At 39.0% G+C, this 23,488-nt stretch overlaps 2 protein-coding genes and 1 long non-coding RNA gene across 15 annotated transcripts; 1 reads left to right on the top strand and 2 right to left on the bottom strand.

Annotated features, from left to right (window-relative positions):
* The first annotated feature begins 1,837 nt into the window (after positions 1-1,837).
* LOC129730041 (ubiquinone biosynthesis monooxygenase COQ6, mitochondrial) lies at positions 1,838-16,380 on the top strand. The gene is made up of 6 exons (XM_055689023.1): positions 1,838-2,114; positions 2,176-2,606; positions 14,987-15,268; positions 15,330-15,523; positions 15,575-15,857; positions 15,997-16,380. Exons 1-6 carry the CDS (start codon positions 1,934-1,936, stop codon positions 16,024-16,026), a joined length of 1,401 nt encoding a protein of 466 aa, XP_055544998.1. The 5' UTR covers positions 1,838-1,933; the 3' UTR covers positions 16,027-16,380.
* LOC129729987 (transient receptor potential channel pyrexia) lies at positions 2,617-9,239 on the bottom strand. Of its 12 annotated transcripts, none has more exons than XM_055689011.1 (6): positions 9,181-9,239; positions 6,366-6,497; positions 5,043-5,620; positions 3,775-4,987; positions 3,079-3,717; positions 2,617-3,021 (listed from the first exon to the last, which is right to left on the bottom strand). In XM_055689011.1, the coding sequence occupies exons 2-6, from the start codon at positions 6,390-6,392 to the stop codon at positions 2,656-2,658; spliced, it is 2,823 nt and encodes a 940-aa protein (XP_055544986.1). In that variant the 5' UTR covers positions 6,393-6,497; positions 9,181-9,239; the 3' UTR covers positions 2,617-2,655. The 12 variants fall into 12 exon arrangements, with proteins under 12 accessions (XP_055544986.1, XP_055544901.1, XP_055544918.1 ...); XM_055688926.1 differs by having other exon boundaries at positions 6,366-6,514; positions 9,010-9,237; XM_055688943.1 differs by having other exon boundaries at positions 9,010-9,237.
* LOC129730046 (uncharacterized) lies at positions 14,221-18,815 on the bottom strand. 2 transcript variants are annotated; one of them, XR_008728787.1, is made up of 4 exons: positions 18,591-18,815; positions 15,568-16,415; positions 15,342-15,493; positions 14,221-15,274 (listed from the first exon to the last, which is right to left on the bottom strand). It is a non-coding gene; the product is annotated as an uncharacterized LOC129730046 (long non-coding RNA). The 2 variants fall into 2 exon arrangements; XR_008728786.1 differs by having other exon boundaries at positions 14,224-15,274; positions 15,568-18,813.
* Between the last annotated feature and the right edge of the window lie 4,673 nt (positions 18,816-23,488).

Genomic DNA, 23,488 nt, shown 5'->3' with positions numbered 1-23,488 from the left:
CGGAAAGCCACACGAAATTTAACCCAATTGACAGAAAATTTCTGTCAAAAAAAAAGTTTAATGTTTAAAATATGATATTTTCAAAGGTTGCCATATTTACTACTTTTCTCTTTGCGCATCTGTATATAACACCGTCTGTAGCATCTTACTAATAGACACCGTGACTGCGGGTAATTCCGCGCAACACATTGTTTCCGCACTCATCATAAAAAATCTATTTTTCAACAGTAAATTTCACTAAAACACAACTAATTTGTGTGCTCTACCGTGTGCATAGCATAGCCTACTATGATAGTACAGAAATTAGGTATGTTTTAGTAAAATTTACTGTTGAAAAACAGTTTTTTAGTATGAGTGCGCAGAAAAATGTGCTGCGCGGAATAACTTGCAGTCACGGTAGTTAGGAACTATGGCAGAAGTCAACCAACAATAGATAGAGTTCTTTTATAAAAAAATGAGTTTATGCGCTTTTATAAAATTTTGGACCCTACTACAAAAGACGAGTCGATTCGACTCACCCACGTATTTTAAATGAGACATGCTTCTCGTCGAAGTTTCTTTAATACAGCTCTTTAAATGCTTATATTCTCATATAGGTTTATTTGTATGCTTCTGAAGCACAGTTTTAAGCGAAATAAAATTTCAAGAATTTGCGTATTTCACACGCGTGAAAAATTGAAAATTTTGTATGAGATTTTCACATCGCTTGGAAATTCAAACTATGCTCACGTTTTGTTTACAAAATACAGCTCTTTCAGATGAATGAAAAACTGATATAGCTGAACAACCCAAAAGACCTTTTTACGTACGAATTTGTTGGTGCCACTAGTTGGGGAAAATATTTATAAATAGCTGTTTGCAATGCTATGTTTTTAGCAGCTGGACAAATATTCAGTTGAACACTCATTATATGTTTTAAACTTGTTTCTGAATAAATTTTCTCATTCGTGATCAGAATTCGGAAGAAGGCGCTAAATATAATCGACCAAAAATGGTGAATGGTGAATGAATGAAATGGTGATAAAAGTCGAAGCAACGAGATGCGATGATTTACAGGTTGGAAGCAGGCTTTGATTTGCTCATCTTCATCTTAAAGAGAAACAGTTTTCTTCCCTCTTAACAACTGCAAGCTTACATTCAATGTGCATCACACCATCTGCTGTAGAGAGAGCGCAGAGTAATAGTTTCTCTGACGAAAAAAACGCTCCTAATTTGACAGAGCATCCGCGCACGCAAGAAAAATGAAATAAATTGCTCGACGACCAACTGAGCATTGCGTTACCGTTCTCATCGCTCTGGAGTGCGGCAAAAACAGTATAAAATCGAACTTTCTGCAGAATACGCACCCATGGTGAGTTGTGAATCTTCCTAGAATACAAAATTCGAACCTGAATGAAACCTAAATGTTTTGATATTTGGCCAACTTCTCTTCTAGTAAAGGAGAAGCTAACGAAAACTACTCCCTCTTAAACTGAGAGAGCAAATAAAGGTTTATCTCTAACACGTGATGATAAAGAGTGAAAAGGAACTCTGCGGCTAAAATACTCTACGCCTAAATGTGGATAATTACTCACTCTGTGTGAGAGAAAGTCTAGTTCTCCAAGGGGTTTGGCAGGTAGAAAGGGAAATTTGGACAAAAATCAAGAGAACGGAAGAAGCCTGGTTGGAAGAAACAAAAGCAACTTTACACGGGTTTACACGTTTACTTGTGTGCGTAGGTGAAAAGTCACTTATCTCTATTGTGAAAAAAATTATGCATTAAAGTTTTCTGCTGCTGGGGATGAACATGCACTTAGCACGACCGTCTGTTCCTAAATTTATCAAACCCCTGGGCATCGGGAAAAAAAATTGACAGCCATTTGTTTACAATATTGCTAGAACATTTTGCGAAAAAAAAGTGATTATCAACACGCATTAGTGAAATATCTCAAAAATGAGCCTCATAATGGCAAGAAGTATGTGCCTTCGCATGACCGCGCAACGAATAATTGCGTGCCAGCACCGATGGTCGAGCACAGCTGCGGAACCATCCGCTACTGAACAACCGGCCGAATTCTACGACATAATCATCGCCGGAGGAGGAATGGTCGGTACAACACTGGCTTGTTCATTGGGTGAGTTCAATTTATTTTCTTCATGTTAAAATTGATCAACATGACGATTATGACCAATCAGGAAAGAATCCCCGCTTGGCCGACCGAAAAACCTTACTGCTAGAAGCAGCCGCCGGTTTCAAACCGTGCTCAACTGAAACGTACAGCAATCGGGTGTCTGCCATCAGCAAAGGAACCTACCGGCTGATGAAAGCGATCGGCGCTTGGCCAGAAATCGAGGCGACTCGCGTGAAATCGGTGCTTAAAATGCAAGTTTGGGATGCCTGCTCGGATGCGCTGATAACGTTTAACTATGACGATCTGTCCGATAACATTTCCTGGATTGTTGAGAATGATGTCCTGCTGGCCAGTGTCTACCGGCAGCTGGAGACTGTGAGCTCCGTGGAGATAAGGTATTCCACCCGAATGGAGGAGTGCCGGCTGATTCGTGATGGAGCGGATATGAGCACCGTTCGGTTGGCCAATGGCAATCGGTTGAAATGTGAGTTACTGGTAAGTACCGTTCAATGTGTAATAATTTTTTAAAAAATTTTATTCTGTATCAAGAAGATTTAATTTTCGCCTTAAGTACATCAATCTCTTGGGACATGTCATCCAATTTTTTTAGAATCTGTTTTTGTCCGTCTGCGAACGACTTCCACTGTGGTTCATGCACCGAAATTGGTTTTGAACCTATGGTTTGATCCGGTGCTCGTGCTGTTTTCAGTAAATACGGGTTTTCCGACACTGTTCTATTTTTGTGATGGTTCTGAAAACGTTTCCTTCGTAGTGTTACCGAATCGTCTTCCTCCAGCCGCTCTTCGAACGTCTGTAGATTGCGATGGGTTCGCTTTCGCTTCATTGATTGGGTTCGTTCGCGTCGCTCCGCTACCAGTTTGTAGATTGAAGTGATAAGCTCCTTCGGAATCTGGGGAAATCGGAACTATAGTATTCTGAAACGCGATTGTGATTGTGGAAAACTTACCCTTTTCTCCCTGGGGTCGTTCGGTTTGACACGGAAGTGTAATCGCAGAGGGGAAGTTTTGAGCAACGCGATCTCCTGGAAAATAGCCCACAAACTTATCGGCACCTTTCGGAGGATCTTGGAAAACATTAGACCCTCTAAGCGGGATATAAGTTCGGCTTGCCGCGATAAGCGGTCCAGTCCTGCAGATTGCTGTAGTCCTTGGATGTCACTAACAGCTAAACCAACCAGAAGATTAGTTAAGATGACAGTTACTAGCAGCACAAAGGCCAGAAACATTACATGGGCTGTTCCTGGGTATTTAATTTGTACGTCATCGTTGTAGAACATGTCTTCGAACTCCAGTTCGCCGGCCATCATGACGATCGTTTTTAACAAACTCGCCCAAATGTCATTGTTTGCTTTGTAGTCTGAGAAAAGCACACGGAAGCTCAACCCGAATGCCACCAGCAAACAGCAATAGGCCATTAAGAATTTGGAGAAGTTTACTGCTACCGTCGTAAACATCTGAACGTACAGTCCAAAGATCGGAAAGCGCCCAACCAGCATCATAAGCTCTAACCAGGCAAGAAAGATAACGATTGCTGCTAAGTGATGTTGCCAAGTCGGATGTGAGCTGATCTCTATGGTAGGATTGAACTAAAATCAAAACACTTTTTAGATTAGTTTCGAACGAATTACGAAACATTTCCTTACAGTGCACAAAAATATCCCAGTTCCGGTTGCAAGTTCTAACCAGTTTTCCCAATACCGGATGTAACCCAGAAACCAATGCATAATCTGAAATATCTCCTTCGATATCAGAAGTAAATTGAGAAAAATTACCACGTAACCGATGACCGGAACGTAAGCCTCGGTCTGGCAGGTCTGCATCCCGCCTTGACATTTCTTAACGTACACCCCTAGAACGAAGACCGTAAACAGCAGCACAAATAGCCCATGGTAGAACAAACTAAACAGAAAAAACTTTCGTATCCGTCTCCACTTGAGCAGCAGAAACGTCTCACACAAGGGATGCTTTAGGATTCTCCGCTGTCCGACATCGATGAATGCCAGCAGTAGCTCTGTTTCGCCCCGATCATTGTTGGGAACCAGCGGACGAAAGTCTAACCGGATCTCACAGTCAACGTCCCCAATCTCGTTGATACTATTTACGCTGATTGCCGCATCCAGCTTGCCAATAAACTTGGGAATAATCTCCGGTGTTCGCCGTATAATGAACGATAAGGCCGAAACTCCTCCATTGGTGCGGGCCGTAAGATCTGCTCCGTACTCGATCAGCATAAAAGCGCAACTGCTAAATTCGTTTAGTGCGGCGATATGCAGCGGTGTGTAGCCGAAGTTGTCCGCCCGATTAACGTCGACCTTTGCCTTTAGTAAACTTAGCGTGCAATCCCAGAAGCGAGATTCCTTCACGATGGAAGCATGCAGCGCCGTTCGGCCGTCCCGATAAACCGCATGAACATCTGCCTTCTGCTCTATCAGATAGGTGACCGTTTCGTGGCACTGCGAAAGGCAAGCCAAATGCAGCGGCGTTTGTTGGTCTTGGTTTCGAGCGTCGATATCGGCTCCGGCCGTAATCAGTAGTTCTACACATTCCAAGTAGTTCTCGGATGATGCCAAATGTAGCGCCGTGATCTTTTTCTTTCCGTATTGCGACCGAGCGTCTGCGCCGTGATCTAGTAATAGTTTCATAATGTCTACGAATCCATTAGACGCTGCTACGTGCAGCGGAGTTTGGGTATACACTTGCGGGGTGTTTGGATTAGCACCGTTTGTTAGCAATAATTCAACGCACTTCCGACTATTGCGCTGAACTGCGTAATGGAGGGGGGAATGGTTCTCGATACCGGCGTTAATGTCGGCACCCTTTTCGATTAGCCGCGCGATACATTCGACGCTACCGCAGCTGAAATAACAGAAGAAGTTTAAAATTTTTATGAGAGGAGGTATTGACTTCTTACCTAGCAGCACAGTGCAGAGGAGTAGCTTTCTGATCTTTGTCCCAAAGTTGTGTCTTAGCACCATGTTGTAGTAAAATATCCACCGCTCGATAATCGCCTACGTAGCACGCAATATGTAGCGCCGTTCGTCCGGAGAGATCGGCCGCATTTACGTCAACCTTTCGATCGGTTAGCGCGAGCAACTTTTGGAGCACATTATGTTTACTGGCCCAAACAGCAAGCAAGAGCATACTGCCATTGTCGTATCTATGCTCTCGCAGAATATTCTCTAGGGGCACGTGACTGTCCAAAAGCTCTCCGATCTTTTCCGCATCTGGTAGCCTTTTAAGGGAGGCTTCGATTTCCGAAAAGGCCCAAATTTCGTCTTGTCCCTCCCTACTGCTGGAACACAAATCATTTGGCTGATTCGGAGATGTGATTTCCACTCCAGCCACATCGCTTTCGCTGGATATGCTGTGTCGATAGCGTCCGTCCGGGATCGATTTCGGTCGCTCGTACGACGTGTCCGGGGCACCTTCCTCGTCATCGACGTCCTGGCAGTACACGTGGCACTCATCTTTCCACTTCATCTGATCTTCCTGGTGATGTAAAGGTTTTTTGATGTTTAAACAAACTTGAATAGCTTGACTAGCATTTATTTGGATTGGATTTGGAATGGATTTGCATTGGATTGGGGTTCAGCTTAAATTGGATTTAGATTGAGTTTGAATTGAATTAGGATTGAATATTAATTCAAATTGGATTGAATATAAATTGAAATAAGATTGAATCTTAATTGGGTTTTGTTTGGATTGTATATAAACCGAACGCAGTCTGGATTTTAGTAAAATTCGGATTGGATTTGGAACGGGTTTGAGGTGGATAAAATTTGAAATGAATTTGGGCTAGTTCTGAAAAGGATTTGAATTAGGATTGAATTTGAATTTCATTTGGATTGAATTTGAATTGGATTTGTATAATATTTGGATTAGATTTTAGATTGGATTTTATTTGGCTTAGAATTAGAGTGGATTTGAATTAAAAACAGATTGAGTTTGGATTGGATCTGAATTTAGGTTTAAATTTTGATTAAATTTAAATTGAGATTGGATGCGAGTAGATTGGTTTGGATTGCATTTGAATCCATTTCGAATAGAGTTTGGATTGAATTTTCATTGTATTTGGATTGTATTTCAGCTTAATTAAAATTGGATTGAGATTTTAATTAAAATCAGATTTAATTTGAATTGAATTAGTTTGAATTTTCACTAAATTTTGACGGGATAGAATTTAAAATGGACTCGATTTGGGTTTGGAAAAACTTAGCGTAATCAACGTACTTACTATTATAGAAAATCGTACCACTTCCATCTCAAATTACGGTCTTTTTTATGTCGCGACTTTCTCGCAAAAGTTTTAGTACCACTCTTATCCATTCGATTTCATCACATTTTCGCAAATTACTCTACTTCTGCACTAAAATAGATTTATACCTAAAAAAGCTATAAACGATGCAACATGTTTTTGCATTGACCACTTTTCCCTACAATGTTTTTCGGAGGGATTTATGGGAATCCGCCGGGCGGAAAGATAAACAAACGTGCCGAATTCGTGCTGAGTATGCAAACAGTGTCCACTTCATCCAAATTGTGTTCGCACGTCTATCACAACACCACCCACCGGCTGAAACACCTCCCACCACCTCTACTGAGAAGAACACTGTGCACTGCGTTTTTGGATTTACATGTATACTGGGGTAGAAGGTTTGGGGGAATTTCATTCAATATTGGCATGGCAGTGCAACGAGAGACTAATGAAATAGTTCAGTAAATAATTACCGGGACTTGCGGTCGGAGGCTATTATGTTGAAAGTTATAAACTAACCTCTAAACGCCAATCAGTGCCCCGAACAGGTAAACAGGTAGTGTAGCAGTCTTGAAGACATAGCTCATAGGTCCTGAATGTAGTGATGCATAACTTAGCAATAATGGTGGAAAATGATTCTCTAAATTGATAAAAGAGATGCTAGCCGATACCGGCTTTTTAATAGTCACATCTGATTATCGTTTCGCGCGATCAAAGCTGGCAGTGACGGTTGAAACCGATGCCAGCTGACGTGCGTAGACAGTGACACCAGTCAGTAGCCGAGCAGAGCAAAGCAAATGGCCATTTGTTTCCCGTCACCGAGTGATGCCAAGCGACCGATTGCGGGTCGAAGTTTGTTTTTTTAGGCCGCCAAACAAGCGTCACTGAACTGATTGGAGATGATCGCTTCGAACGAAAGGGAAGAATTTGCGCTGAATGCACGGGGAAGTCCAACAAATAAGACACTAATTTGCCATCATTCTTGGAATGTTTGCCATACTATGCTTAACAGAAAGAGATTCTTTAAGATGATAGTTTCTAACGCCTCGCTCAAACTAAGTGAATTGATCTAATTCAAAGTGAACTCTTTAGCACATTGATGGTAATTAAAAATCCTCGAACATTCATCGTTGTAGAGCACGGTTGAGTGTCAGCGCGTGACGAATTCAGTAATAATGCGTAAATAATCGCTAGTAGGGTCAGTCCGAGTATCGGAATGTCTGCAACCTGCGAATATTGCTGTCACTCACAGCTTGAACGATGAACCTATAAAATTGACCTGGGCAAGCAGCCAGATTACTAGATACACCTTGCAGCGGCTGGCAACTTTAAAATAAAACATATTTCCTAATTTGCCACGCTTTGGAAGCACCCAACTCGAAGATCTGTTTCCAACGGGCATCGATTAACTGTTCTGGATTATTTTCATTCTGAACGAACATGATATTGTCAAATGCTAAAATATCAGAAATATCATAGCACCAAAAATTTCAGTGAATTAAATCTTCCCAATTCCAAAGCTTTAAAAAAAGTAATTTCGTGGAATCTACATACAAATGGGTACCATTCCGGAATAACGAATCATCTCTCGATTTCGTTTCGAGCAATTATGTACAATCGAAACTGTGGTTCGCCGATTGGCATTAAGCTTCAGATTTTACAATTTGCTACAAAGTATCTGACGTGAGTAAAAAAGTCAAACCAGCCTCAGGTTTTAAAAAACTATTATAATATGATTCAATCCACTGTGTCATGAAGGAAGATAAAAACTAAGGGAGCTTTTAGCTGTTGGTTGTACTGTGATACCTTCTTCAGTTCTCTAAGACTATTTTAAATGATTCAAAAATCAATTAGTATAACAGCTCTGATCTCTGTCGGAGTAAAACAAAAATCGTAAAATCATCGCTTGGGAATTTCAAAAACACGAAACGCGGATGCGGATTATTATAAGATGTTATAAAACATTATTTGAGGTGAAAAAAAAACACCCAAAAACAAGCATCACCGAAATGCAATACGACGTCGTGGTTCAAGAAACAGAAAATCCCCTCGCATCTATCGCGTGCGCTGTTTACCGCCCGATCGTCCACCCACTCGATCATATGCAAGCTCTTCTTCGCCTCTTCGTTCGCAAGAGTGCGGGGCCAAATCAGTGCGGAATTTTTAAACAAACAACATGCGAACATGGTTCTTCCATAAGTGCCAGGTCGGCGCTTTAATTAGATGCTAAATTCGTCCAAAAACACGCTACTGCTGCCGCAAGCGGTGTTGTTGTTGTTGTTTTTGTTGTTCTTGAAAGGAAAAGCGGTTTCAGATTTCATCACTTTGCACTTCACAGTGACGCGATGCGACGCGCATTTTTCCTCCGTTCTCACGTTCTTCGCTTTACTTTGATGATGGAATGATCGTGATAAGTTCTTCCGCCGGATTAAAAACACACACACAGACGTCTTAGATACCAAAACACTTGTTTCGATACCTGTTTGGGGCAATCTCTAGGTGTGGTTCTTCTGCTGCTGGCAAGGTCGCGTCAATTTAATCATTACACTTGACTTGAGCACCCTCTCGATCTGGAGTAGGTTACGGAGAAAAAAAAGCGCACGATCTTCGCAGTAATTCAAACCTCAGGATAAACCAGCCAGTAATAACCTGTGCAAAATGTACGACCCGCTGACTAACGATTATATTATTATTCCACTTTACTAGACACACGACACACACTAAGTATGTGGCACGGAGCTGAGAACAGACGCTGTCGCGGATGGTGGTCGCGGATGTAATTCAGTGGTCTAACCGGTCCAGCGTGAAACCATTCGACCTTTAAGATCGAGATGTTGTTCGATAGACATTCGCTCGCAGACTAACTGCGATCGAGGAAAATTAACACTCTTCTGCGAAGATCGCGTGCCAATGCGAGCAGGGAATACACTTGTCTCAATTTCGAACTGAGAAAAACATTGCAGAGGGAGAATTATCCAAACCAAACCAAAGGATAACTTGGTGCATTCCGGAATAGGGTTGCTCCGGTAGCACCGAACTCCTGGGTTTTTAAAGATCGAAAACCGCTATTCTCGGTATTTTTTCAACATAACCCTAGTAACAATATTGGTTTTATCAAAGTTTTATAGCGGTTAATGAAGCCAAAACAGCACTATAAAACTTTCATTAAACCAGTTTTGTTACTTGGGAAGAGCATTAGAGAGGTTTTTTTAAAGAAACATACAAATTATATAACTTGTTTGAACTGAAAACAACGAAACATTTGTGGTTTTATCATGATTCCATACCAACTATAAATGGTCGGCGTGCAGCCAAACTGGACCAAGCGCCAAAAACATTATTTCGAGTAATCGGCGTTCGAAGCTGAGACCGAAAATGCCGGATACAATTCTGTAGATTCATTCTCGTTCTCTTCATGTAACTGCATTTGACCTCCAGTTTAATGTTGCAGGACCAGCGTCCGTTGTTAGCAGTTTTGAGTTACTGAAGGCAAACGATGCCAAACACTAAAAAGTTACATCTTACAAAGACCCGTTTCAAAATTCACAATATTTCCAGAAATATAAGTAGATGTGCCTTTATTGCACAAATCTAAAATATCCCTAAAAACACAGAAAAATGTGGTTACAATTTTTATAACTTGCTCATTACATGCACATGATAGACCCAAACAAGTTCAATAAAAATGGGAAGTCTTAAAATTGGAATTTTTCACGAAAATGAAAAAAGAAATTTTTGACGCAAATTTTCAAACGCGTTTTTCTCGAAACTATGAATTTTGAGTGGTGCCAGTATTGAATTCAACTGACGATATGTATATTATACTGTACGGTATTGTTGCTTTTACCAGCATGCTTTCTTTCAAGACATCAGTTTTTATTATGCTCTGACAGCAGGTTTAGAAATTGTTCAACTAAAAGGCTTGTTTCAAAACTTCTCGAAAAATCTTTACCTACGAAACTTCAAATTAGTCTAAGTTCATGGAAGCAAACTTAAATTGACCTGTTGGGACGGGGAAACTCTGTCCATTTTTTTATATTGATACAGAGAATATCACAGGGAATGGTTGGTATCCATTCACATCGTCTGTGCTAGGAATGCTCGCGTGTGATTGGTCAATTGTTCGCGTAAATTTCCTTGTAACTTTTTATCAATTTTCACCGTTGAGCAGTGAAATAATAATGATGACTAGCGTATTATAAAATTGTTACACATTTTATCTATCCACCAATATATTGGTTATTGTTATCCATCATGTGGTTATGCTGTTATTTTCTTTTGAAATTTGACGTAACATTTGCCAGTTGCGTTTCCTATTTTGCAGTATGCATCTCAGTATAGAAAACAAAGACGTAGTCCCACGTCAAAAAAAAAAAAAACAAGCATAACACTGGTCGACAAAAGCGAAAAAAATGTTGCTCTAAAGCTCAAAACAGATACCCTAAAAAGTTCGTAGCTCTTCAACCATTCCTGTAGATTTTGATGCCCGTACTGTATGCAGAAGTGCGGCAGAGTAATTACTCGCCGGGTTCGTCGTTTCTTCGTTGGCTTATGGAGACTCATTTATTTATTTATTTATTTATTTATTATTATTTGTATTTCGTAACTTAAGACTTCTGTCTTTCAATGTTACATTGTTAACTCTTTTGAAGTAGAATAGGCATCACACATAAATAACAGATAGTAAAGAAACTTCATGACAAAAACTACTCTAATAACATTATACTTGAATAACTAAACTACTTATTTGAAATGCTCAAAACATCCTCTTCTAAATGCTGTGCAAGAAAGTATGTTGGCCAAACTATCGGATGATGAATTCCAGTGTACTACAACACCTCGTACGAAAAATGAGTTCCCGTACTTTGACGTGCGATGTCTTGGTATAATAAATTTCAAGGAACGATTACTTCGAGTCATACGTAATTTTCTATGTAGATAACCAGATTGCTTCGTTTTCAACAAACCATGTAGAAATAGGCAACTACGCAGCTTTCTAAAATTTTCCAAAGTACAACCGATTAGGCGATACTGAAGGTGTGAGACACGAGAAAACCTGTTTAAGTTGAACACATAACGCACACATTAATGTAACGCAACTTTTAGCTTATTAAAAACAGTGACTGGTACATCGTCAAGCAAAAAATCACATGCCAAAAAATGGGGAAAGATTAAACTCTTAAAAAGTTTCAATTTTGTGTTAGTTGCGAGGAACGACGTTGTTGTATAAAGCGAGCGTAAACATTTATGAATTTTACCACATTGTGAGAGCACATATTTATCCCAACCCAAAATTAGATTGGATGCGAATACCCAAGCTAACAGCATCCTCAACAAATGAGACAATTTCATTGCCTAGAAACAACACCGGTTTCAAGGTACCATGTATAGAGCCATTGTTAATAAAAACTGTGTTTGTTTTTGTACAATTCAATGTGAGCTTATTTCTTGCGGACCAATCAAAGACTCGTTTTAAATCAACATAAATTTTATGAGCTATTTCTACAGCCGAGTTATTAGTACATCCATAATATAACTGGACATCATCCGCAAAAAGATGAATCTTGCAGTTTTTGATGACTTCAGGAAAGTCATTTATGTATAAAAAAAAAATGGTCCCAGAATAGAACCTTGTGGGACTCCGGATGATACAGGCAGAAACTGAGAAAGTATTCTATTATTGAAAACTGCTTGAGATCGCCTACTCAGATATGAATTTATCAGATTTGATGCATGTAATGAAAGTCCAAAGTTTGATCTCAGTTTTTGACATAAAATTGTATGTGACACTGTGTCGAAAGCCTTCGAAAAGTCTAATAAAATTAGAACAACGGGCCGACCACCACCACCAAGACAAGACCAATATCATCAATTATTTTTAGCATCGCGGTTTTTGGGCTGTGTTTAGTCCGATAGCCGGACTGAAACTGATTTAACAGGTTCTTCCTGGTTATACAATCACAAAGGTCCATTTTGATTATTTTTTGTTTGCTTGTTTAATTAAAAAAAACACTGTATTATTCATGAAAACTTTCAAAATATCAAAAACGGATACCGAGAACAAACTTTCGAACACAAAAAAAATATGAAATATTCAACAAAAACCCTTATTTTCTGCGCTTGTGAACTTTAATATTACGTCCGAGGCGTGTATGAATTGTTTATTGCGTAACAAAGAAACGGTTGCCTCCAGTTATTTTGAATGAAATTGCATTCTTAGGTAATCTGAAAAATAATCTGAAAAATTTCTAAAATTGCTGTTAGAAACCTAGAAACAACATATGCCCATTCTATCCCGTGTAGCGATTTTACCCCTCGTTTCCTTACTATGAATAGTAGCACATGCGACCGCAATCAATTTAAGCGTTCTTTTTTTCTAAAACTCACCGGACCAGAACAAGGTTGATCAAGAAACTATCAAATGGGTTTAACATATTTGTATATACATTGTATACTAAAAAAATACAATACCAAAAAAACTGGAACAACCTGTTGGCAATGCTGCGTCGATTCGACGACCCACACACTTCAAAAGGTTCAAAAACATCCGATTATCTTTAGCGATGAGAACCAGTTTTTTGGCTGCCGTCGAATAACCTTGCCAGAAGACCTGCCCGCTATGGAGCTAACGTTAGTTTACTTTTTATGTTAGAGTAGCTCTCAGATCAACCTTCAGGTGTCGTAAAGCTGCTAGTCGAGTCACTGGTGGAATGAATTTGATGAATTTCCGGGGGATGGTTCGTAATGCAGATTTGTTAGCCTTCATGAACAATCGCTCTATCCGTGCTGATACAATAACAAATAATTGCGGAGTATAGACCATCTCGCCGAATCTCTTTAACCTCACTTTTATGACAGGTAGTGGTAACTTTATTTACATTCTGGACTTTGTGCTTTTTCCTGGTGGAGCAGTCGTGTGCGTAGTGGAAATGTTGCTAGATTTATAATTGTTTTTAGTGTACTAGTAGCTCACTTACGACATTTAAAGGGGGTTTTGGTCACAATTGAAATGATTTGTTATAATTGAGAAAAAAACTGCATCGCCCGAAGGTAAACAAAGTTACCAGTAGCTGTCAAACTCAGATACGTGAGGTCACCGTGCGATGGTCTATACCTCAAGGCATCAAGGATTGCTTTGATGAAGCAATCTGAATTTTGGGTTCACTAGTCATTATCGTTTTTTCAGAGACTTAAATGAGTTTCCTGGTAAACATAACGTTAAAGCGACGAACCCGGCGAGCAATTTCTATACACACTCTCACGTAAGTTGACGCGTTTTGGTAATGGCTAGGGGCACCCAAATTCATAGGAATGGTTAAATAGCTATAATCTTTCTTTTTTTCTGGTTTTAGCTTTTGGAATGCACTTCTTTTTTTATTTTGTCGATCAGTCTTCAATGAACGGAAGTCTACTGGATGAGCATAATTTTTTTTAAAGATGTTGCTTTTGTCGAAGCTTGAACATTCCAATGTAACTTAAGCATCAATGATAATAAGCAGTTTAACAAATTTTAGCAGTTTAACAAAACAAACAAAAAATCCTAGCACAATAATGAGGGTTCGAAAAAAAAAATATGTGGATGATTTACGACGTTCCCTGTACTAGTGTATCACCTACATCAGTGGACTCATAACGAGCATGCTTTGTTTCCTGAAGGCTTACCAATGAAATTCTATATTGCTTGGGAGATGATACAAGTAGTTATGCTGGGAATGATTGATATTTTTTATTTGTAGTTCAGGAACCTTTAGTTGTATAGAAGAGCGTTCTAGGGAATGTATTTTTTTAGAAATAATTGTATTTAAATCACGTTGAATAATTTTACCAGCTACTAACAATCAAACGGCTTATTTTATTATTTTGTTCCTTTTCAAATTTGAAAAATTAGAAAATAAACCACAAATTTTGAGTTGAACCAGAAAAAGTTAAAGTTGCCTCTGAAATTTGTTTTTACAACATTTAATTGCGATTCCAGTTTTTTTAAATAATCTTATTCCAGTGACGTAATAAAATTCTAAAAGTAATTTTAAATTAGCTCTTAGTGACTAACTTTGTAAGTGCTTTTGTTTTCGAGATATTTCAACTACCACTGATTCATAGAAAAACACAATTCATTCTTTGACAGCAAAAAATTGGGTTGAATATTTCGAAAGTTTATCCTGTCTTTTAAATCATTCAAAAGTTATCTCCGTCTTTTGAAATATTCAACCAGTCAAACAGTCCGTCAAAACGTAAATTTAAATATTTTCAATACCGTGTAGGTCAACCAACTTTAATTTAATTTCGGAAATAAGATTAACGAACTGTTTTTACAACATTCCGCCGCTGGAGCCCAGCTCACCGGTATTCATTGGCGTTCTGTTTGCGTGTGTTAGTAATCACGTTGGACATATTATATAATTGAAACCTGATCGGCCTTAGTATCGCTTTCGCTGTACATCCAATCGCATTAATGACTGATGCTTTAAATGCTTTATTTCGATCGAAAGAAAATTTGGCTGAAATTCTTCAATGGAGATTTGAAAGTCACAGTGTACCGAGCGCCTCCACCACTCGTTCCATGAAGTTAATTGCTGATGTTTGTTTTTTGTTAATTCCAGATTGGAGCCGATGGTTACAACTCCTTGGTTCGCCGGTCGATGGGAGTCGATAACTTCACCCTCGCCTACAATCAGATGGGTGTGGTGGCGACCCTCAAATTAGCTGGAGGAGCAGCGAACAACGTCACAGCTTGGCAACGGTTTCTTCCGACCGGTCCTATTGCCTTGTTACCATTGAACGACGAAATGAGTTCACTTGTTTGGTCCACCAGTGTACCGGAGGCGAAGCGATTGCTCCAGTTGGACGAACCTTCATTCGTTGCAGCAGTCAACGAAGCTTTCGTAAGCCTGAAAACCGTATTGGACGCTCTTTTAAATTTCATTAGATTATTTCAAATTTCAGAACAAATCGTACCCGAAAAACAACATCGTTGAGGACGTTATGAAAAATGTGAACTCTCTTATATCTGCTTCAACTGGAAGTAGACTGGAACCTCCTCCGGTTGTTGAGAGTGTGATGGAAAAGTCGCGTGCCGCCTTTCCACTGGGGCTTGGTCATACCAGTACCTATGTCGGACAGGGGGTTTGCCTTATTGGGTAAGAAAATTATACAAAGCATGAACTTGAGTAAAAATAGCTACCTTTTAGGGATGCCGCTCATCGGGTTCACCCGCTCGCTGGTCAGGGAGTTAATTTGGGCTTCGGTGACGTCCAGTGTCTCACGGATACGCTTGCAGAGGCGAACTACAGCGGTCTTGGATTAAATAACCTCTCCCAGCTGGTCAAATACGAACAGGAGCGGTTGAAGCATAACATCCCCATACTGCTAACAACGCACGGTTTACAGCGGCTGTACACGACTGACTTTCCACCCATCGTTGGACTGCGAAGTATTGGCTTAACCATCACGAATGCGTTGCCTCCGGTTAAGGTAAGTGACATTCTTAAATTCTATGTTTTCTCACAACAAACATACCGGTCAGACATTTGATTCACAAGCAACGACATCCATAAATCACACATTCGCTGCTGCGACACCTTTCAGTGTTTATTTTCTCCTTTCCGCACAGAAATTTCTGATGAATTATGCCATGTCTTAAAGCAGAGCGACAGTACCGCTCAGTAACTCTCTGCGCTGGTTCCGGTGCGTGAAAAGACGTGTGGCTATTGTGGAATTTAAAGAATTCTCTATAAAATGTGAGTGAGAGAGAGTGAGAGCGTTTTAATTACCTAGTCGTTCGGCCGTTAGCTGGTTAATTCTACAATAGATCATCGAAACGACGATCGGTGCCAGGTGCGGGAACCGGCTAGGGCTGGGTCGGTGCAGTGAATTATCATTATTTATGGTTGAAATAACATCAAAAGAGAGTGTTTAAGTGGATTATTAACCGTCTAGTATTTATGTACTTTAACTATACTGAGTGTCAGGGACACAATAATTTGTTAATTTGTAATTCCTCTCTGATACTGGTAGAAAGTACGAGAAATCCTGAGTTAACGAACGTGTAAAAAAAAAAACACAAAAGAAACTGATTATTTCATATATTTGTTTGAAGAGTTTTGACTCATAACTAGACATCACTGTTATGTTTTTTTTATTGCGATCCAAATTAATCATTTTATCTTGGTTTATTTTATCTCTATTACACTTTATTCAAAATATCATAAAATATTGTCATCTTAAAGTTTTAAAGAAACATAGTAAGTCTTTCTGAATTCACGCGCCATCTTCTAGATGACAGGTGAAAAAAGTCATTGTAATCCGCCCATTAGTTTCCAAGTTACATCATTTTGAGTGACAGTACTCTTGGTAGTCGCATCAACCATGGAGGCAAAGCAGTTTCGTGTCTTGATTTATCATTGCCTTTTAATATGAAAAAAAAAACACCCAGAAAATGGCTTGATAAGTGTTACCCAGACTCTACCCCGTCGAAGGCAACCGTAAAACGTTGATTTACGGAATTTAAAAGAGCATCGATGATGCCGAACGCTCTGGGAGGCTGAACGAGATGGAAGACATCAAGAATACCCACAAAATCATCTTGAAAAATTGCAGAGTGAAGTTGCCGGAGATCGCTGACATCATATAGATATAAAAAGGTAGTGCTTTCAAAATTTTGCATGAACATTTGTTCAAAAACTTTTTTCAAAATGCGTGCCGCGCTCGTTCACGGTCGACCAGAAACAACCGCACGTTGATGCTCCGGGGAGTGTTTGAGAATTTTCAAGCGTAACGAGGCGGAGTTTTTCCCATCGGTATTTTACCATGGACGAAGTATGGATTCACCATTATACGCTGGAGTCAGGATGTAAGCCAGCTGAGTGGCCGGTCAAAGGCGCAACAATGGGCTGGAAAAGTCATCGCTTCCGTTTTTTGGATGGACAAGGAAACATTTACATTGATTATCTTAAGAGAGGCAAAACTATCTACAGCGAATATTATTGCTTTGCAAGAGCGATCGAAGTCGCATAAACGGCCGCAGCTGGCGGCAAGATCTGGCCCCCAGTGACTGTTGGCTGTTTGCCCAACTCAAAAAATGGCTCGATGGGAAAAAAATTATTCCAACGACGAGGTGATTACCGAATATGCGGTAATTTTGAAGGTCAGGAGAAATCGATTTACAAAAAAAGTATTAAAATGGAAAAACGTTGGACTGCATGTATCACTCTTGAAGGGAACTGATGAGTAAAAACATTTTTTGTAAAAAAAAAGGTTTTTCCTCCACTTGCCTCGGGACTCGGGACAGTGTTGGACAAAACATTTGCAACAGAAATCGTTCAATTATATAAAGCATTAACGACCTTCATTTCATCGACACATAAATAAACAATCATTTTGTAGTTGACGGCGTATCAGTCTATTTTTGACTTACACAAATACAGGACCCAGGAGGGCCCTTTGATCTACATGTGTATCAAAGAAAATCATGCAAAATCATCCTTTAAGGTACAAGAAGAACTGCAGCTCTATGTATCGAACCGGATAATCAGACGGCGTGCCTTTGAAGACTCATTATTCTAGTCTCAACGGCCCGTAAAAAAACCTCTGATTTCATTGAAGAACAAGAACAAAAGACTTCGCTTGATCTCATATTGACTGCAATCCGCAGAAATCGCGTACGGTTCCATTCAGTGATGGGTATTAATTCAATATATTTTGAGGCAAAGGAATTTGTCGCGTACGTTGACCGGTCTGAAAGCGCTTAGATCGACGGTACTGTCAAATGACTGTGACACACGGCGGAGGTATTGTGATGGTCTGGGGTTGTTTCTCTGCTAACGGTCTTGGTCAAATTCATCGGATCAACGAAATTATGGATCGTTTTATGCACAACACCATCATGAGAGTCGCTGTGTTATGCCGAATGGAGTAGTGCCGATAAAATGCGTATTCTAGCAAGATGACCCTAAGTAGACCGCCAAAGTGGTTAAACAATGAAGGTGATGGATTGGCCACCATAATCTCCGGATCTCAACTCGATTGAGAACCTTTGGGAGATCGTAAACCGAAGAATCAATCGCGCAGAAGTACGAAATGAGAGCCGGTTATTTGAACAAATCCGGAAGGCTCGGGAATCAATCCCACAAAGAATTATTGACAGCCCGATCGAGTCTATTGACAATTTTGACAATAAGGGATTTTCTACAAAATATTAAACGCTACCTTAGTTGCAAGTGGTTTTGCACAGGAGAAAAACTTCTGAGATTTGTATTGACAATGTTTAATTTTGTTGAAATGAACTCGAACATGTAAACCTTTGTTTTTTTCAAGGACTTTTAGCAGATTTTATATGAACAGTTTGATGATTGTATGAGACTAGTTGCAAATGTTTTGTCCGAAACTGTATTGACTGATGTATTCTGCGACCTCACAGCAACGCCAAGTATGATGACAGTTCTACAAGGTATGCTATTCACGTCGATGCATTAGTATTAGTGATCGTTATGAACTTTTTCCAATTTTGTATGAAATTTGAAATGATTTTGCATTTTAAACTAAACTTATAAAACATACTTTCCTGAAAAGTTACAGAAATGATGTTGAAACATGTTTTATTTGTGGGGAATACATAAACATGCTGCGTTTTAGGTAAAATATGCTGTTTTTCATCAATTTGCCGGTAACCTTTTTGCACTTTTCGTTTTTGTCTTGTACTCCAATAGCGCTTCTAAATAGAGTCGCTTATGTTTCATACAGTAACCAAAGTCATGAGCTATGACAATGACTAAGATTATGCTCCAACTATTAGAAATATAGCATTTTTATATATTTTATTTCGACATATTGTCGCAATTTTTCACACTAAATCTAAATTAATATAAATTTCTAGTGTGTTTCAACTGGAGATTCACTCTCCAACCAAAAAAAAAAAACAGATATAGAACAACATAAAACGAGAAATTTCCAAAAATGTTCTGAATTCCACACAAAACGCGAAATTTTTCATAACGAGATTTGTTTGTGTGCGTGGATAGACAAAAATGTAGCATACCTTGTAGAACTGTCATCATACTTGGACAGCAACGAGTCAACTTTAGTTATACACGTTATGCGATTTGATAGCAGTAGCGCCATCTCGTAGAAAATCTGCTCGACGCAGTCCGATGTTATTGGCGACTCTACTAGCTTCACACACTTTGCGAAACAAAGCAGACAGTTCTCTTTGGTATACATTTTTTCTGCTGTATGCATTCACATGTGGCGGCCTTGTGTGTAACAACGACAGTTTCACACTACTACGTGCTCACTTTGTGCTGTTACCAACACAAACACAGCGTACAGCATCGAATTGTGAAATCATCAGCGGGTATATATTATAAACAACAGGTATAGAAAAAAATCCGTACTCCTCAAAGCAGCAACAACAACAGAGCCAAGTATGATGACAGTTCTACAAGGTATGCTACATTTTTGTCTCTCCACGCACACAAACAAATCTCGTTATGAGAAATTTCGCGTTTTGTATGGAATTCAGAACATTTTTGGAAATTTCTCGTTTTATGTTGTTTTATATCTGATTTTTTTGGTTGGAGAGTGAATCTCCAGTTGAAACACACTAGAAATTTATATTAATTTAGATTTAGTGTGAAAAATTGCGACAATATGTCGAAATAAAATATATAAAAATGCTATATTTCTAATAGTTGGAGCATAATCTCTGTGATTGTCATAGCTCATGACTTTTGTTACTGTATGAAACATAAGCGACTCTACTTAGAAGCGCTATTAGAGTACAAGAAAAAAACGAAAAGTGCAAAAAGGTTACCGGAAATTGATGAAAAACAGCATATTTTACCTAAACCGCAGCATGTTTATGTATTCCCCACAAATAAAACATGTTTCAACATCATTTCTATAACTTTTCAGGCAAGTATGTTTTATAAGTTTAGTTTAAAATGCAAAATCATTTCAAATTTCATACAAAATTGGAAAAAGTTCATAACGATCACTAATACTAATGCATCGACGTGAATAGCATACCTTGTAGAACTGTCATCATACTTGGACAACAGAGAGTAGCAACAAAAAGAGCGGCATCTTTCAGTGTGTTTGTTAATCGTGCAGCTGCACGTCGTCATTCGATTCGAGATCATTTTTTTCGTTTTCTGGTTACGAAAAACCGACGAACTCAAAAAAAGGGTAACTTTTTCCCCGACGTGATTGCTTCCGTTAAATGAGTTTAAAATTCGATTGGAAACGTTTAAATTTTTTTTTTGTAAACTACGATGTTGATTAATAATAACATACAATACATACAATAATACGTAGTTGGGCTTCTGCGTAACTGCGCTGTATAAAATCTGCATTTTTTTTAAATCTTTCTATATCTAAATGATTTTAGTTCTGTTGTAAATGTTAAGAAACTTAACTATGGTAGCAATTTTTCGTAGGTTCAAGGTCTTTCTCAAACAATCCATTGTGTATCTAAAACTCTGTTCCTGAATCAGTTTCGATTTGATTGGTAAAATGTCATGAGAATCATGTACATTTCACACAAAATTTACAATTTTTTTCTAAATTTTCTTATTTTCGACATTGAACCAGTTATTATCATTCGTGGCGTAATGTTGTTGCTATCGAAGCTCTTTTTTTTTGCTCATATACGCTAACATAAAACACAAATACCAATGTCGCTATGGTGCAGTAGTAGTAGCAGTGCTTGCGTTCTTCGCAAGCTAGTTTCGACGTGCGCAAAATAGGTGATGGAAGAAGTACAGGAAGAAGTAATGGTAGAAATCGTTTTGTGTACGTTGGTATATGCGACGAGTATTTACTCATCGCAGCAGCATGGCAATCGTTTTCGGTCGCATCGTAGCAGGCTACGTGCTACATTTTATCGGAACGAAAATAATAAAGCTGTACCACCAAGAAGTGGCAGCCTGTTTGTTGGTTGAAAATAACAGCGTTTTCAAACGTGGAGTGAAAACGATTGCTGCGGTTTTGAAATAAGGAAAAATTTCTCGTCACTTACAAATGCCCGTTATCAAAAAACGTTTTTGTTGTTGAACTTTATCTTTCGAACTGCTTTCAAAAACATGAACTGACATTTCATTCGAGTCGAGTCGACCTTTATCGAATAATATTCGCTAATTTTGTATGCACTGGAATTGCTTCACAGAACATCAACTTAAACAGATTTGAACGTGTTTTTTATGAATTATAGTCATTATTCTTCCAAGCTAAATTTTTCGGCGGTTTGCAATCACGAAGAAGATATATTTCTTCGAAAAGAAGCAACAACACATGACATCCATAAGTTTGTACTGTTACAATACAATACTCTGAGAAACATAACCAAGAAGAACTAGACCAACGTGGAGCAAACGTTCGCAGAAATACTGCGCACTAATTTGAAGTTGTTGCGTTCCCATGAATTTTCGAGCAGATGTCTTCAATTTCTCCCCTCGATGAAACGGGTTTTCAACAATTATTGTTTAACAGAGCAAGAAAGTAAAAAAAGCAGCAATCGCAGTGTGATGTCACAGAACTGTGGCTGCATTTTCTCGAACATTTTAGGACTTGCGTTAATGCAGCCTTGCAGAGATATATGGCGTTTCGGTTGCGTCAGTCAGCTGATTGCTTCATTATTTTACTATTTTGATACGCCACGCAGGCTAGATTATGTCAGCAGAATCATCAGAGATTGATGCCGAAAAAATATTCATTTGGTAGTTATTTTTTCTTGTTAATCAGCAATCGAGAATTTCCGTGAAAAAAATATCTAATTGCGATTATCAGTTATTTTGGTATTTCGTTTCTGCCGACTGTTGTTTGTGTTGGTCCAAGCAGGCGACCACGTTTCCACTCATACATATGATCGTTTTTTTGTCCATGTGTACCGCAAACTGCACAGCCTGTCACACAAAGATGCAATAATCAATCGAAAACGTGATGGTTGACGAGGCATTTTTACTTAATTTCTGAGCTGAGCTTGGAGGTGCTGTACTTCAAAACGGTAATCCTTGACGCGGGTCAGAGACGTCGATCAAACGTTTTGCGGGTAATCTGTTGTTGAATCATGAGCAACGAATATTACACATTATTGGTTAATGTTGGGTGCCCTCATGTGCAGGCAAACTTCCGTGAAGAGAGATTTCACACAAACTCTCTATGAAGTTGACAACACCCTCGCAGAATTAGGTTAAATCGGTGATTTGTACCAGTTTCGTATGTTGGAAAACTCGAAAGAAATTGACTTGCTTGGAAAATATAAAATAATTTTCATTGATTTTAATCAAAATAGCGTGTAAACCCCGACTTACTGAAAAAGTAACAGTTTTAATGTAGATTCTAGGTATACAAAGGTGCTCAAAATTGTCGATGTTACCGAACTCACAAAGTTGCACCGAAATCTAAGGAGGTGTTGCGTAAAATCCATCTGAACCGGAATTCCTTTCCAGCTATGGAAATATTAGTTATGACGTCGTTCTTTTGTGCTGTTATGCTGCTGAATCGATGTACAATTTGGCACAAAACTACTATCGACTTTATTCAAAAGTAACACCAAAGCTATTGTTGGTGCCCGTTATCAGGCAACCGGTTTTTTTGCGACCAAATTGCTGTTATTTGGAAGCTGATGTTACATAAAAATTTTACCCGTTAACCGATTATGAAATTCGTCATTTGGGAACTTTGTGAATTGTCGTTGTTCTGCGCTTTTGCGTATTTTTCCAAGAGACAGACAGACTGTACGTGAGATTTCCCTTCGATTTTAGTTTAAGTGTGTGTTGGTATTTCATCACCCCATCCGAATTGTGTTGCGTATTTTGGTTGCGATCGGTTCGCTTCTAGAATTTTCAAACGGCACATTTCGTGGGAATTCCTTTTTATGCCTTTCAAATTCGCAGTTGCAGTTTTTATGCTAATTTATACGAGTTTTTGACAATATCTTCTTTGATTACCGGGGGATAGGCTACTGACATACTGAGGCGTCAAATGAAGCGAAGCGTTGAGCGTATTAAAAGCGGAATAAACAGAAGCGTTGGGTGAAGCTTCCTATGACATACTGGAGCGAGCGTCGCAAATGCGTTGTGTTGTCATATTCCTAGATTCCAGCAGCG

Source organism: Wyeomyia smithii, chromosome 1 (assembly GCF_029784165.1).
Source record: "Wyeomyia smithii strain HCP4-BCI-WySm-NY-G18 chromosome 1, ASM2978416v1, whole genome shotgun sequence".
Taxonomy (NCBI): Eukaryota; Metazoa; Arthropoda; class Insecta; order Diptera; family Culicidae; genus Wyeomyia; species Wyeomyia smithii.
This window is presented reverse-complemented; position numbering and strand designations above follow the sequence as displayed.

Coding starts and splice junctions, on each gene's coding strand:
- LOC129729987 (XM_055689011.1), bottom strand. CDS start 6,392: ATGGAAGTGGTACGATTTTCTATAATA. Junction 5,621..6,365: donor TGGTACGATTTTCTATAATA/GTAAGTACGTTG, acceptor TTACATCACCAG/GAAGATCAGATGAAGTGGAA. Junction 3,022..3,078: donor ACGACCCCAGGGAGAAAAGG/GTAAGTTTTCCA, acceptor CGATTTCCCCAG/ATTCCGAAGGAGCTTATCAC.
- LOC129730041 (XM_055689023.1), top strand. CDS start 1,934: ATGAGCCTCATAATGGCAAGAAGTATGTGCCTTCGCATGACCGCGCAA. Junction 2,607..14,986: donor GGTTGAAATGTGAGTTACTG/GTAAGTACCGTT, acceptor TGTTAATTCCAG/ATTGGAGCCGATGGTTACAA. Junction 15,269..15,329: donor CAGCAGTCAACGAAGCTTTC/GTAAGCCTGAAA, acceptor TTCAAATTTCAG/AACAAATCGTACCCGAAAAA.